General features: G+C 60.5%; 1 protein-coding gene across 2 annotated transcripts in view; it reads right to left on the bottom strand.

The window, feature by feature from the left end:
• WNT4 (Wnt family member 4) overlaps positions 1 to 13,248 on the bottom strand; it is a 29,072-nt gene extending 15,824 nt beyond the window's left edge. Inside the window, exon 1 of one of the 2 annotated variants that reach the window (XM_058718710.1) lies at positions 12,937 to 13,248. In XM_058718710.1, coding sequence (XP_058574693.1) covers positions 12,937 to 13,013 — 77 coding nt within the window. In that variant the 5' untranslated portion in view covers positions 13,014 to 13,248. The remainder of the gene's footprint in view (positions 1 to 12,936) is intronic. The other variant, XM_058718709.1, reaches the window with a different exon arrangement.
• Between the last annotated feature and the right edge of the window lie 342 nt (positions 13,249 to 13,590).

Here is a 13,590-nt window from a genome sequence, read left to right as displayed (position 1 = left end):
GAGTGCCAGGTATGTTTCAGATAGGTGAAGTGACTGGCTCGGGGTCACCTGGCTTGTCTAGTTTGGAGGCAGATCTACTAGTTTGGAGCCCAGGTCCGCATAACCCCATGACTGTGTTCTAAGCGTTGCCCCTCAGCCTGCACCCCCCCCCTCCCCTCTAGCATCCTTGGCCAGGGCCAAGTGAACACAGTAGGTGCACAAGGGGGAGCTGAGTGCTGGGAGGAGAGCTGAGTGGTAACTCTGAAGGCCTCCTCTCCCTTTCCTTGCCCTCACTTCCCACCTGTTTGGTGGGACATGATCTGCTCCCCTCCCAGGGCAGGGCTGGCAGGGGCTGCCTTCCAGGTCCTTGGAGGAGCAACAGAGTACAGAGTATCGCAGACTTCCAGAATGCTCCCTGACAGATAGTCTGGTCCATTATACAGGTGAGCAGAGTGAGGGAAAGGGGCCTTCCCACCATCTCCCAGGAGGAAACTCAGAGCCTGGCTCTACCCTTAGTCTCGGTCACACAACAGGGGCTCGAAACAAAGACAGCGAGTATCCTGCTGCCCCCGACTCTATAGTGAGCCAGTCCCCCACCAGGAGCTTGGCCAGCCACCCTGGTCTGGGGGAGCTTTCTAGGCATGGAGGTGGAGATGCTTGGAGGTGATGAAGCCGCACAAATTTCTTGTCCATAGAAGGATCAAGGGGGAAGGCCCACTCCATGGGACTCAGTTTTCTCATCTGTAACGTGGGGAAGTTACCACTGGTTCTGGCTAAGTCAAGGAACTGTGGTCAGAGCAAAAGGGGGTCCTGTGTGTGAAAGGTGGGCTGACAAGGGGTCTGAGGCAGTAGGGCAGGAACTTGCCATTTGTTTGCCGGATGAAGTAAAGGAATAAATGATGAGCAAAGAAGTACACAGAAAGCCCTCTTGAAATATGGGACATTTTTATGACTACAGTAATAAGCACAGTTAGCTTTCATGCAGCTTAGGACCAGGCTAAGCACTTCCCTTACATTGTTGCATTTATCCTCCCAGCAAAGCCAACGGACCCCTGTTTTATAGAGGAGGAAATGGAGGCACAGACCTGTTACGTAGTTTGCCTTGTGTGCAAGGTCATCCAGCTCGTAAGAGGTGGAGCAGGGACTTGAACCCGGTTTTGCCCAACTTCAAAGCCTTTGAAGTGGACACAATGCTGTTTTAAGTGGCTCGAGGACTAGAACTGGCCCCAGCAGGCAGGAGCTGCTGGGAGCCAGGTTCGCTCAACCTAAGGACGCTGGTCAAGGTGGAGACGATGGGCTGCCTACCGGTCGCCGAGTTCTCCTCCCCCGGAGGTGTGTGAGCAGCAGGTGGATTCTGTGTGTCAGGCATGGGGGCTGGCCCAGAGGAATGGTTCTCGAATCTGGCTGAGCATCGAAATGTTTGTGGAGTTTGTTGAGAGTGCAGGTGCCAGGGCCCTCGCTCCAGGCGGGGCTGGGTGGGCATCTGGGCTTTTGACACATCTCAGGAGCAGCTGTGAAGCCAGACTGGCCCTGGAGGGCACTTCAGGGGAAGCTCTTGGCCAACCACAGGGGATGTTTCCTTCTATGCCCGAGGGAGATCTGATTCTGGGACCCACTTTCCGCCTCACGGCTGCATCAGCCCCCCCCCCCCCCCCGCCCCCCACCTCCTGGTTGTGGAGCTTGAGTCTAGCTGTCTTTATCTAGAAATGGAGATAATGGTTCCTATCCCAGAGGGCTGCTGTGAGAAATTAAGGTGATTTGATGTGGTTGGTGCTGCCGGCTCTTAGCCGGGCCCACGGGAGGTGTGCTGTAGCTGCGAGGATCCCCCCAACTTCCCTGGCAGCACACGGGTGAGTAGAAGGTGGGTGGTCTTGGGCTGAGGCATCCAACCTTCCCTTCCTCTCCCCACATTCCTTGCTCCCTAGAGGACCCCCCTGTCTTCTCTGCCAGGTCCTGCCTCAGGGATGCAGAGACTAGCAGCGTCGGGGCAGGAGCCTGAGACTCCCAGAGGGGAGACAAGGGTGGGAAGGTGGTGGGGGGGCAAGGGGAGGGTGCATCTGGAGGGGGAGGGGACACACTGGCTCCTCAGTCCTGTCTGGGTGCTCCCCTTGCCTGGGCCAGGTCCCCTATGGATGGCCCTAGTCCCACCTGGTGCTCTTGGCCTGCAGGGGGCGCCAAGAGCCCAGCTACTGGCTGTGGGCCAGGTCCATGTTTGGGAGGCCACCGGTGAGGGGACAAGGAGTTGGGCCTCAAGTTGGATCCTCTCCTGCTCAGACCCAGACCTGGCCTCTTGAATAAGGGTGGGGTCCTCTATTCCCTGAAGGGCATGGGGGCACAGAGCTGGCCCCTGTTCCCTTTGCATCCAGCCGATGGGCCAGGTCAGGCTGTACAGGCTCCAGGCTCCTGGTGGAGGGAGGTGTTCAAGGGCAGGGCTTCTCTGGGTAGGGAATGCCGGCTGGGGAGGCCTGGCTGAGCTACCAGCCCACAGTGTGACCTTGGGCAAGTCCCTGCCTACCCGGAGGTTGGGTCCTCGTGGGGACACTAAACTGGTGGGTCTGTGAGGCCTTTCCCTCTGTCAGAGTGACAGTCCCTCTTCTACAGATGGGGATGGAGGTGTCCAAGCCTCAAAGGCCTCAGAACCCCCTGCATTGAATGAGAAATAAAGTAGACCAGGGAAGCCCCCCACCCCTCTCCCCTAGGCTAGACTCAGTGAGGGGAGGCAGCCTGAAATAACCATCCTACGGCTTTAGGGGCAGGCTGCTGGGTGGCCATGGCCATGAGTCACTGGGACAGCTTCCAGGAAGAAGCTGAGAACCCTCTTCCGCTGAGGAGTGTGCCTGTCCCCCCCCCTCCCCACGGCTGGCACCAGTGCCACCCCCCAGCCCCTGCCTTCATCTGGCTCAACAGCTGTCCCCTTCCATGCAGGAGACACAGCTCCACCCCACCTCGATTCTCCTGGGTCCCAGAATCTTGCCTGGGAAGGCCTGGCTGTCAGGACTGGATGTGCAGCTGGGAACAGGGTGGAGAGAGTTGGGACCCCGGGCATCACAGGCCCTTGCCCTCACAGCCCGCTTCTTCTGGTGCCCAGCCTCATTTTACAGAGGAGCAAACTGAGGCCCCAAGACGTGGAGGGACTCACCCAAAGTCACACAGCCAGTGAGTGAGTGGCTGGGAGCTCTGTGTCTCCTGTACCCCAGTTGTAGATCTGCCTTGTTTGACAGCCTTGGGGGCTGACACTACCCTCAGTGTCGTGTCTGGCCCATGGCCTCCTCAGGGCCCGGCACAGGTTGTGGCACGTAGAAGGTGCTCAATAAATGCCTACAGCATGATGGAGGGCTCTGTCCCCCTCGGCTCACCTCTTGGCAGAGTCGTCAGGGTAGGGAAGAGCAGGGGTGAGGGAGTAAAATGGGGGCTGTCTTTGCCTTTGAGGGCTGGAGGCTGTGAGAGGCTAGAACCCAACTTTTTCTGGGGGCCTCAGGAATCCCCTTTCTGCACCCTAAGGTGGCTCAGCCTTTTCCCCGGAGACATGTGTGCCACTTGATGACCCTGGAGCTGGGCCGGGCCCAAATGTTGGCTGCACAAGCCATTTCTGGGGGGCACAGAGAGCCCGGGAGTGATCGGTATTGGCTGCCGCTGGGCTAGGCTGGCCAGGCCCGTGGAGGGCCTCAACCATCTCTGCTCCTTCTCTCGTTCTGGTCGCCTTGCCCCAGTTTAGGCTTCTTCCTGCCACTGCTGAGTACAGGCTTAGCAATTTGCCACCTGCTGCTCCAGCCACCCAGGACTCTAGCCACAGCCCCGCCATCGATCAGGTTACCCCAGCAGCCCGGGCTGCCCCGGCTGCCGCTGCCAGCCAGCTCGTGCCCCCATCTTCTCCAACGGGGGCTGTGGGTCCCACAGGCCCCTCCCAGGAGGCCCTCCCCGCCGGCCCGTGCCGAAGCCTGCGAGGCTGGAGGGCCCTGGCCCTGCCAGGGAGATCAGATCCTCTCGGCCACCTGCTGTTTTCATTAGAAACTAAAATTAGCTGGGCTTGTCCCAAGCTTTTCCAGGTTTGCTTGCTTTTTAAAAAAAATATACAAATTCCTAGAGAAAAATCCGCACCTCTGCGCCTCCTCTCAGCTCTTACTCTGCGCGTCAAGAGGAGAGGAGACGGGAAATAGCTGGAGCGTTTGGGAGGCCAAGCAGATCAGTGTCGTGGGTCCTGGCCCCGCGGGTATCCAGGTGGGGGCTGGGACGCCAGCCCAGGCCTCTCTGCCCCCTCCCTCTGGCCTCCCTGCCTGCCTGGGCCACATTTAGAGCCTCCTCAGGAGTGGCAGTGCCTGGGACACCAGGGAGGAAGGAGGCCAAGCAGGCGGGAGGAGGAGCCGGAAGGAGCCGGAGTGCCTGCCGAACAGTGAGCCGCCTGGGGAGACACGGCCGCGTGAAGGCAAGCATGCCACGGGACCCACCCAGGACCACGTTCTCTCCGGGGGTGGCCAGCACCTGGCTCCCCGGGTCCCCATCACGCCCCTCAGCTGTTCTCGGGCCTCCGGATGTTTCTGCACCCACGGTCTCCGAATCCCGAGGCCCTGTCCTGGAGACCTATCGTTTCGCACGGCCCACAGGGTGGCACAGTGTGCGAGAGAGATGGCAGACTGGGTCAGAATCCCAGCTCTGTGTTCCCGGAGGCAAGTTAGCGAGCATCTCTGAACCTCAGTGTCTTCATCTGTAGAATGGGGAGAATAATAGTTCTCACCTCAAGGGACGTCAACGGATTAAATGTTCACATAGTAGCCACTGCTCCCCAGTTGGCAACATTACCAAGTCCTATTGATCATCACTGTGGTCATTAAGGTGTTTACCGTCATCACCTTCATCATCACTGCCACCTCAAAGCCCCCGCGCAGTCCCTCGAGCTGGGCCCTCTGCTGGACCGCAGAACAGTCCTGTTCACTGGTCTTCTTTTGCTCGGCTCTTTTAGACGGGGGTTCACCAGCCTGAGTGAAGGACACACCCCCACTGGGAAGGGTGGACACTTCGGCCTCCATCCCCACCGCAGAGCTTGGACACAGCTTGCTCCGATGGAGCACGCAGAGCTGAAGGATGCTTGCCGGTGACCTGGGCCCACTGGTCGGACCCTCCAGGGACCAGGGGTCCAACAGGTGGGACAGAAGTGGGTGCTTTATGAGATCAGAGGCTGGGGCACCGCGGTGAGGGGGCTAGGGACAGTGGGGTCCAGTGCAGGCTCAGCGTGCCTGGGGGACTTGGGAGCCCTTTGCGGGACAAGATTGACAGGAAGGGAGGCACCTCATGTCCCCTGTCACCTGTGCTCTTCAAACAACAGCCACATGCTTTAATATATCCTTAGTGCAGCCACGCAGGGTTGGCCAGGACGGTATCATCCCCCTCCGTTTTACAGATGAGGTTCCGGGAGGCATGTGTTCAAAGCCATGCAGCCAGTCAGGGCTGGGCAGCATTTGAACACAGGTCATTCTGGCTCCTAAGCCTGGGTTGGCGGATCAGGCTTCAAAGATGGAGTAGGGTAGTGACAATGATTTGAGGAAGGTGGCTTCATTCTTTCATTGCTGAGTCCTTCTGCGGTCCCAGGGCTTTTGGGGACCACAGCAAAGGCGTCTGCTCTGCTTTTAGGAACAAAGGATACTGGGGAGGGAAGTGTCTCAGTCACTAGGCAGCCTGGACGGCTTCTGGGGCCATGGAAGGGGCTGCTGCTACTGGCCTGAAAGTCCTGGAGGGGCAGCCAGTAAGGAGGGGCCAGCCTTGGAGACACAGTGGTTGTAGGGGTGGTGGGCACAGCCTCCCCTCCACCTTCTCCCCGGCCTTGGCAGAACTCTGGAGTCCTCAGTGCCCAGGTCAAGTTCTCTTTGTCCCAAGTGCCTTTCCTCAGTTTTGGGGGGGGGGGGGGGAGGATGATGGCCTTTCCTGGAGCCCAAGCCCCTACTCCTGTACCTCGGGGCACTATTCCCCCTCCTCCTGTCTCCTGGGACCCCTCACTTCCTTTGCTCTCCATCCTCAGAAGCCTCAGCAGCCCCCGTTTTTGTCTTTTCACTTCCCAGTTTCCATTGCTTTCCCACACCTGGTAGCCCAGCTCCTACATTTTCATTCCTGAGGGCTTCCTGAGTGGGAGCCCCCCTCCCACTCACCATCTCACAGTATTTGTTCCTGGGGAGCCGGTGGCTGACTCAGGGCCGGCAAGTAGCCACTCAGACCTTAGCTGGATGGCCCCAGACCTGCACCAGAAGGTAGGAATTTTCCTTCTCTCCGCAGGGCAGGTGTGATTGTGGGGGTGAGTGGGCATCAAAGTTAGGGCACTTCCTGACCTTGCCTTGCCTCCTGTTTGCCAGAAGAGAGCTTCTCCCTTGCAGAGACCCACCTGACGCTTGTCCCCCGAGTGCCTCTCTCGCCTTTGTAGCCACTGAAGCGTTCATCCTCTCTAGCTCGGCGGAGGGAGCCCAGGGGGTGGGAGCGAGGAGGGGTGGCTGAAACCCCAGCTGAGCTGTCCAGGGCAGGAGCTGGCTTCCTAGAGTGGGGCTCATGCTCTGGTGGCTCCAGGTTGCTAGTGAGTTCCTTGGCTTTGGCAGATCCCTTCTGAAGGCACCGTTTCCAGGAGAGCCTGTGGCCAAACCCGCGCCCCCATCCCAACAAGGCAGTTAGGACAACTTTGGTTCCTTCCTCGCTCCAGTCGCTCATAACCTCCCATAGAGGATGACAGGCTAGGGTGTGGGGCTGCAGGGAAAGTCCTGGGAAGATAGTCAGGAGACCTGGGATGCAGTTCCACCTCTATCAGTAAGGTGCTCTGTGGCCCCAAGAGCCCACCACAGTGCCTGGTGGGGCGAGTCTTGACAAGCAAGCATTTGCCATGACTGAATGGGGCTTTCCAGGCATGCCCCTGCTTGGAGATTCAGGGTCCCTGCAAGGGTTGAACCGGTAATCTCCCGGGACCCTTCAAATTCTGATGGCCGTGACTTAGCCCTCGATTCCCTGGCGTGCCAGGACTGCCAGGACCCCGACTCGAGAGGAATGCCCTGCTGTTACCAGCCCTTGAGGAAGAGTTCCTGGAACCCAGCCTTGCCATGATAGGTCCCGTGTGTGAACAGAGTGAGAAATAGGGTCTGAAAGAACCATCCAGGAGTCACAGCAGGAAGAGGCCCCTGGAGTCTCAGCAGAAATTTCCCGCTGCTTCTAATGGGCCTCTCCAAAGTTCCCTTGTGAGCTGTGAGCTGCTAGCTGTTGGGAGGTTCCTTCCCTCCTTGAGCACATGCCTCCCTCCTCCTACCCACCTTCCTCCCCTCTCTGCTTAGACCAGGTCCCCTCCACGGTGGGGTTCATGACTTGGTCAGGGAAACTTTTAGAACGTAGTTTGGTTTAAAGTGCCAGGAGATGGGGGAGGTGGGGAGGGGCTTGGATGGGGAAACGGGGAGCTGGTGGGGGTCACAGCAGGGAGCGAGCCTTCCCCTGGGTTTGGCTGGATCACAGAAGACGCAGTCCAGGACTCAGAGATAAAACCTGGCAACTCCTGAGGCCATCTGGACCGCAACCATGGGGTCGCGGCTTTGCCTTCCAGCTGAGTTTGCTGAGCAAACGGCAGCGGCTCTGGCAAGCTGGTTTGCAGTGGGGGTGACTGGAGGGGCCAGAGGGGTAGCTGTCACCCCCGTCCGTGGCTCCCTGGCCAACCCTGTGCCCAGTTGGCCCAGGCCAAGCCCTTCTTCCCAGAGGGAAGAACAAGAAAAGGAGGCTTGGCGTAAATGCTCAGCTTTGCAAACGCACCCACAGGGCCCGAGTTGGGCGAGTTTCAACAGGTTTGGGGAACACTGTCTTGTCAGATGCTTGCTGAGTTGCTCAATTGCTAATCCCAGGCTGAGGGAAGAAAGTCAAGCCATAGCAGACAGCTGGGTGATGACTGCCGCCTGAGTAAACCCCTCAGGCAGAGCCTGGTCTCTAGGCCCTGCCACGGAGGGTGAGGGGGAGAAAGTGCTTAGGCAGGATCTGGGGTGGGGGGGGGTGCACCCTGGCAGGGGAGCTGCGGGGGCCAGAGTAGCAGATCTGCTGGGTGACAGACAGCCACACTCCCTGACACTCACGTTGGCCCATCTTAGCATCACCTGAGACTCAGGGGGTTACAGTGGAGCTTCCCTCCTACTCGAGGTCTCTAAGATCGGGCACCATTTGACAAAAACTTACAGCCCTCTGGAGCGAACAAGCCTTTCCCCTTTTCACCCATCGGATATTGACTGAGCACCTAAGCACACTTGACATTCAGGTTTTATAACCTCGTAGAAGTACAAAGCCACCCTACTGGACTGTAGTTACATACAGTACGAAACTGTCCTATAGGCATGGGGATAAAAACCAGGAGATGGGGACATGCGAGAGCACGTCAAGCTCAAGTCCTGATTCTGATTTGCAGAATGTCCTTGGGGGAAGCAGCTGCACCTCTGGGCCTCTGAAGCGAGATTGAAAAGAGTACAGACCCCTTGTTCCAAAAGTGGGAAGGGAGAGGTTACATGGTTCTAATAGGGTCACAGGTGTGAAAGTGCTTCATAAACCACTGATCCTCAATGGGGGGTAATCTTGCCCCCCAAGGGGACATTTGGCCATGTCTAGAGCACCTGGGGATATGCTACTGGCATCTAGTAGGAGAAGCCAGGGATGCTGCTGAACATCATACAACGCACAAGACAGGCCCAAAATATCCACGGTGCAGTTTGGGAAATCCTGGCATAAACTATAAAGGGCTGTGGATGCGTGAGTGATTGATTGATCGGACGCCCAGAGTCAGGGGAGGAGCATGAAGGAGGGGGGTTTACTATCTAGAAGGGAGGGAGGGATCCTTTATAGCTGGGGATCGGGAGGCTCTTCCTGGGGGAGATGTGCCACACACCTTCACCTGTGGGACTGGCTCTGCCCACACCTGGCCCAGCGAGTTGCACCCAGAGTGTCAGGCCTCAGTCTGCTCATGGTCAAGGAGATCACCGCCTGTGGCCCCCCTTGCTGGGCAAATAGGCACACGGGAGCTTGGACCAGAGATGCACACCTGTGGGGAGTCAGATGCAGTGAGGGTGAGATGCTTCCCCCAGCCGCCCTGAAGGGCGCTCCCAGACACAACTCCTCTGGCCACCAGGATTTGCCTGTGAGCCGGGCCGGACCTCCCTGGCTTTGTGAGGCTCTTGCAGGAGCCCTCGTTGAAGAGCAGGGAGGTGGCAGCCGATGATCCTACCTGTGTGACCCGTGTAAGAGCAGTAAGACCCAACAGAGCAGTCTGGGGTAAACAGGGCTTGCGAGCAGCAGGCTGAAGGCTCATTCTCTCCATTGTCCCTATAAACAAGGACACGACTCCCCCATCGCACCAACAGCCGCCCTCCACCTCCAGCAGCAGCCATGCCGGCCATTCCCAGCGCGAGCATGCCTGGCACTGCGCTCGTGCTATGTGCACGAGCTCACACTTGCCTCACTACCGTCCAAGAGTGGGTGCCACTTATATACAGACGAGGAACTTGAGGTTAAGTAACCTGTCTGTCGTCACTCAGCCGGTCAGCGGCAGACCTGGGATGGACCTGCGGGCTGTCTTGGAGACCTGGTTCTTAGCCACTCTGTTGGACTATTTCTGAGTGTGGAACGGCCCCCCCACCCTCATCTGGTGGGCCTCTGCTGGGGCCCCAGCCCGGTGCACCACTGCCCTTTCTTCAGGAAATCCACAATAACGAAGCCCTCGCCAAGCTATTCCCTGACTCTTCCTAGTACTTTCATTTGGAGTTCAGAGCTATCCGCCGAGGACTGTGGCCCAGAGGGCAGGAGAGGCCCACCCAGAACCAGCCAGCTTGGGAGGCAGAGCCGGGACTGGAACCCCGGACTCTCAATTCCCAGCACGCCCAGTGTCAGAGGGAATTTTCAGGGCCATTTCTGAGCCCATCTTTCAGAGACAGAGCCAGGCCTTTCACCGACGGACTGTTTTCATCTATCCATCCCTCCCTCGGTGGTGGGAGCTGCCACAAGCTGCCGGCTCGCCCGGGGTGCCAGACATGAGTCTGATCGGCAGCTTTCAGCTTCTCTGGGCTTGCCCGGGCCTCAGGCTGGGGAGCCCTCCCAGCTCCAGGCTCCGTCCTGCCCGACAGCTGCACGCAGTGGGACACCTGGCCTCCCCGGCAGGCCACCGCCCTTCTGAGACAACAGACAGCATCGTCTCTTGCAACCGGCCAGCCAGCCGACCCTGGACTAAAGCCTGACTCCAGGTACTTGAACGGGAACGGACACCCAGGCTTTGCCCCTCTGAGAACATTGCCGGCCGCCCTCTGGGGACCAGACCTCCACCGTGACTCACACTTGAAAAAGATAGTGCCAGCCACCCTGCCTGGGTGGACATCTGCCTGCCCACAGCTCTTCCTTCTAAAGGCAGCTTTTGGGTCAGGTGCCCCTGCCATTTACTAACTAGGTGACTTTGGGCAGTGACCTCTGTGATCCCCAGTCTTCCCATCTGTGGAACGAGATTCAGATGTTGTCAGGATTTAGCTAATGCGCTGGGAGCTATTACAATACTGATTACTACTATTGTCGTGATTCTGCCACCTCCAGGCCAAGTCCCCTCTGTGACTGCTCCAGCTCGCACCAAACCTTTCCTCTGAGGGCACTAGCATGCACACTGTCCCACCCATTCGTGTTTTTACTTCTGTCCCATCTTTCTAGACCCCAAGGTCCTTGGAGACCAGGCTGTGAGTGGGCTCAGTCCCTGTCTCAGGGATGGAGGTTGATAAATACGAGACGAATGACCCCGTCTTGGAATGTGCCCAGAGATCTCTTCTCCATCACTGCCCCTCTGGTTTGGTAGGCGTCCCGGGAAGCCCCTTATGCTTTCCATCTTGGGCTGTGCAGAGACCCTTGGCTCAGAGCCCGGGGTGGAGCAGGAGCGAGCTGGGTCATCCAGAGACCTGCTTCGTGGCAACCTGAGCCATCACCACCGCAGAGAACAGGTTTGCCAACCTCTCTTCTCCCTCCAGGCCGCCCCTCCTCACCCCGCCCCCCTCGAGGGAGTTGTTGGAATTCCCCCATGGTTTTGCGCGACCCAAAGCTGGGACTGCCTCCCTGGCTGGGATTTTGGGTTTGGACGTGGCTGAGGGTGGCTGGTGACACCACCTGGGCCACATTGGCTCAACTTTGGGACGGCTTCAGGGAAGGGGTATGTCAAGGCCTGGGAAGCAGCACCTGGGTTCAGTTCTCTGAGTTTGGGCAAGTAGCCTCCCCTCCTGGGGCCTCAGTTTCCTCATCTGTAAAAGGAGCTCAAACACTGGATGCTCTTGAGGGACTTTTCCCTATGGATGCTGCTCTCTTCCCTGAAGGCCTGGGTCCGATTCTGGAACTGCCACTTTGTTGTCCTCCTCTTCGTAGCCCTTGGCACTGGGTGGGCCAGCCCCAGTTCTTGTTCTTCTGATGCTCACGCTCACTTTGGAGACCCTGGCTCTGAACCCCTGCTTTCAAGGGTCAGCTCTGGGGACCCCAGAACCCCCGGTTCCAAATCAGCTTCCCTCCTCCTCATTTCTGCGACCTAGTCCCCACTCAGGAGGCTGGCCCGCGGGGGGTAACGGGAGGAGGTGAGAGTGCCCTGGTTCCTGTAGCTTTGCCACTGCCCCTGAAGTGTTAATCAAATTAAGTCTCCAAGAAAAACAAAAGCTCTGCAGCCACTTTGGGCTGCCTTGGAGTCGCTCGCTCTCCCAACAGCTGGGAGAATTCCACATCACCTCGGTCCCCCAAGCCCTGGGTGGCTCTGACCCCAACGAACACACTCCTTCCAGCCTGCAGGGCTCCGGCTGGCCGCAATGACCTCATAGCAACAGCCATTGGACACTCGGGGCAATTTCATGGGAGATATTTGTTCTTTAGTCTTGATGCAGAGGGAATTTTTTCCTCTCCTGCTGTCTCCATGGAAACCCCAGCTACACTGTGGGCCATCCCCCTTCCCACCTCATGCTTTTCAGATCAATATTGGAGCTTGGCTCCCCACTGGCTGCCCCCAGCCGATGGGGGCAGAGCTCTGGGCAGAAGGAACTGGGGCCAGAGTTAAGCCTGGGGCCGGGGGAACCATCACTGATGGGGGGATGAAGAAGGGCTCCGGAGTCTTCTCCCTTCCCTGTTCATCTACTCACCAAAGCTCATCCCTTTAGAACCCCCACCTCCTCCACCTGAGACCCCTCAGTGAGCCCTCTGTCCCTTCCCAGGGAGTCACCTGAGCCAGGCCCAGCAACAGAGAAACAGGCCACCGGCGGTCACCCCCGGCCACCCTCCTCCTTAGGTAGAAACACAGAGAGGTGCTGGGCTGTTGTCTTCTTCAAGGGCTGGACGGAGTTTCTTCCTGCCCCAGGGAGGAAAAGGCAGGCCACCTCCAGCCGCAGGCTCTCTGAGGCTGGGTGTCCCGATCCCTTCCCTCTTTCTACCCCTGGCTCCCGCCCCCCAAGCAGAAACAGGTCCCTGCACGCCTCCAGCCCAGCCCGCAGCTCGGCGCAGCTCGGCGCGGGGAGCTCGCTCCTGGACTGCTCGGGATTAACCTGCTATTAGGACCCAGACTCCTACCCCGTAATGGGCTTCCCCGGCGACCTGTCAGCCGAGCCCGGTCTGCGCTCGGAGCCTGGCGCCCCACCCCGGCCGCCGCCCCGCGCTCGTACCCTCGCGCTCTCGGGCGCCCCAGGCCGCCTATGGGTGCGGATGCCGCCGCCACCCCTGCCGCCTCTGGGCTGGGAGCCGCACCCGGGCAGGAGCGGTGCCCAGAGGGAGGCCCAGGCGGCGGCGGCGGCGGCGGCAGCGGCAGCGGCAGCGGCAGCGGCAGCGGAGAGAGCGAGCGAGCCTCGCGTCCCGCGGCCGAGACACCTGCCGGGCGCCCCCGCGCCCGCTGCCCCGCGCCGCCTGGCACCGGCCGCTGCCCCCGGGGCCTGCCCCGCCCCGCCCCGCCCGGCCCAGCCGGGTCCCGGCCCGACTTACAGCCAGTTGCTCGCGGCGGCCGAGAAGACGGCGAAGACCAGGAGGCGCAGCGAACGCAGGCACGAGCGGGGACTCATGGTGCCGCCGCGGGCGCCCGGCCCCGGGCAGCGGCTGCGGCCGCGGGGGGCCTCCCGTCGGGGCGGCAGGTGGGCGCCCCGCGGGCGGGCTGGGGCGCGGCGCCGGGGCGCGGGCCGGGGCGCGCGCGCGGCGGGGCTCTGCCTCCGTGCCTGCCGTCAGCCCTGCCGGCTGCTGCGCCCGCTGTCCGGCGCGGACCAGACTGTCAGCGCCGCCCCAGAGCCGGGATGCGGCGGCGGCGGCGGCGGCGGCGGAGGCGGGCGGGCGGGCGGGCGGGCGGCCGGGGGGGCGGGCCAGGGGCGGGCCGAGGATGGGGTTACCTGGGCGGGCCCAGCGGCCCGGGACACCCCCCCCCCCCCCCGGGGGCGGGCCGGAGCGGCGGCGGCGGCGGCGGCGGCCGCCCTGGCCCGCGGGACTGGGCTTCTCCGGGGGCCTCCCCGGCCGGGCGCCCCCGAAGGACTTAGGGCCGGAGCCCGCTCCGGGCACGGCTGGCTGCGCGCCGCCTAGCGCGGCCGGGCTAGAGGCGCGGCGACCCAGCTGCCCGGTCCCAGCCCCGGCCTTGGGGACAGGCGGGCACAG

Source organism: Neofelis nebulosa, chromosome 2, assembly GCF_028018385.1.
Source record: "Neofelis nebulosa isolate mNeoNeb1 chromosome 2, mNeoNeb1.pri, whole genome shotgun sequence".
In the NCBI taxonomy this organism is placed as follows: Eukaryota; Metazoa; Chordata; class Mammalia; order Carnivora; family Felidae; genus Neofelis; species Neofelis nebulosa.
The sequence above is the reverse complement of the archived record's forward strand: the minus strand, read 5'-3'. Positions and strand labels throughout refer to the sequence as shown.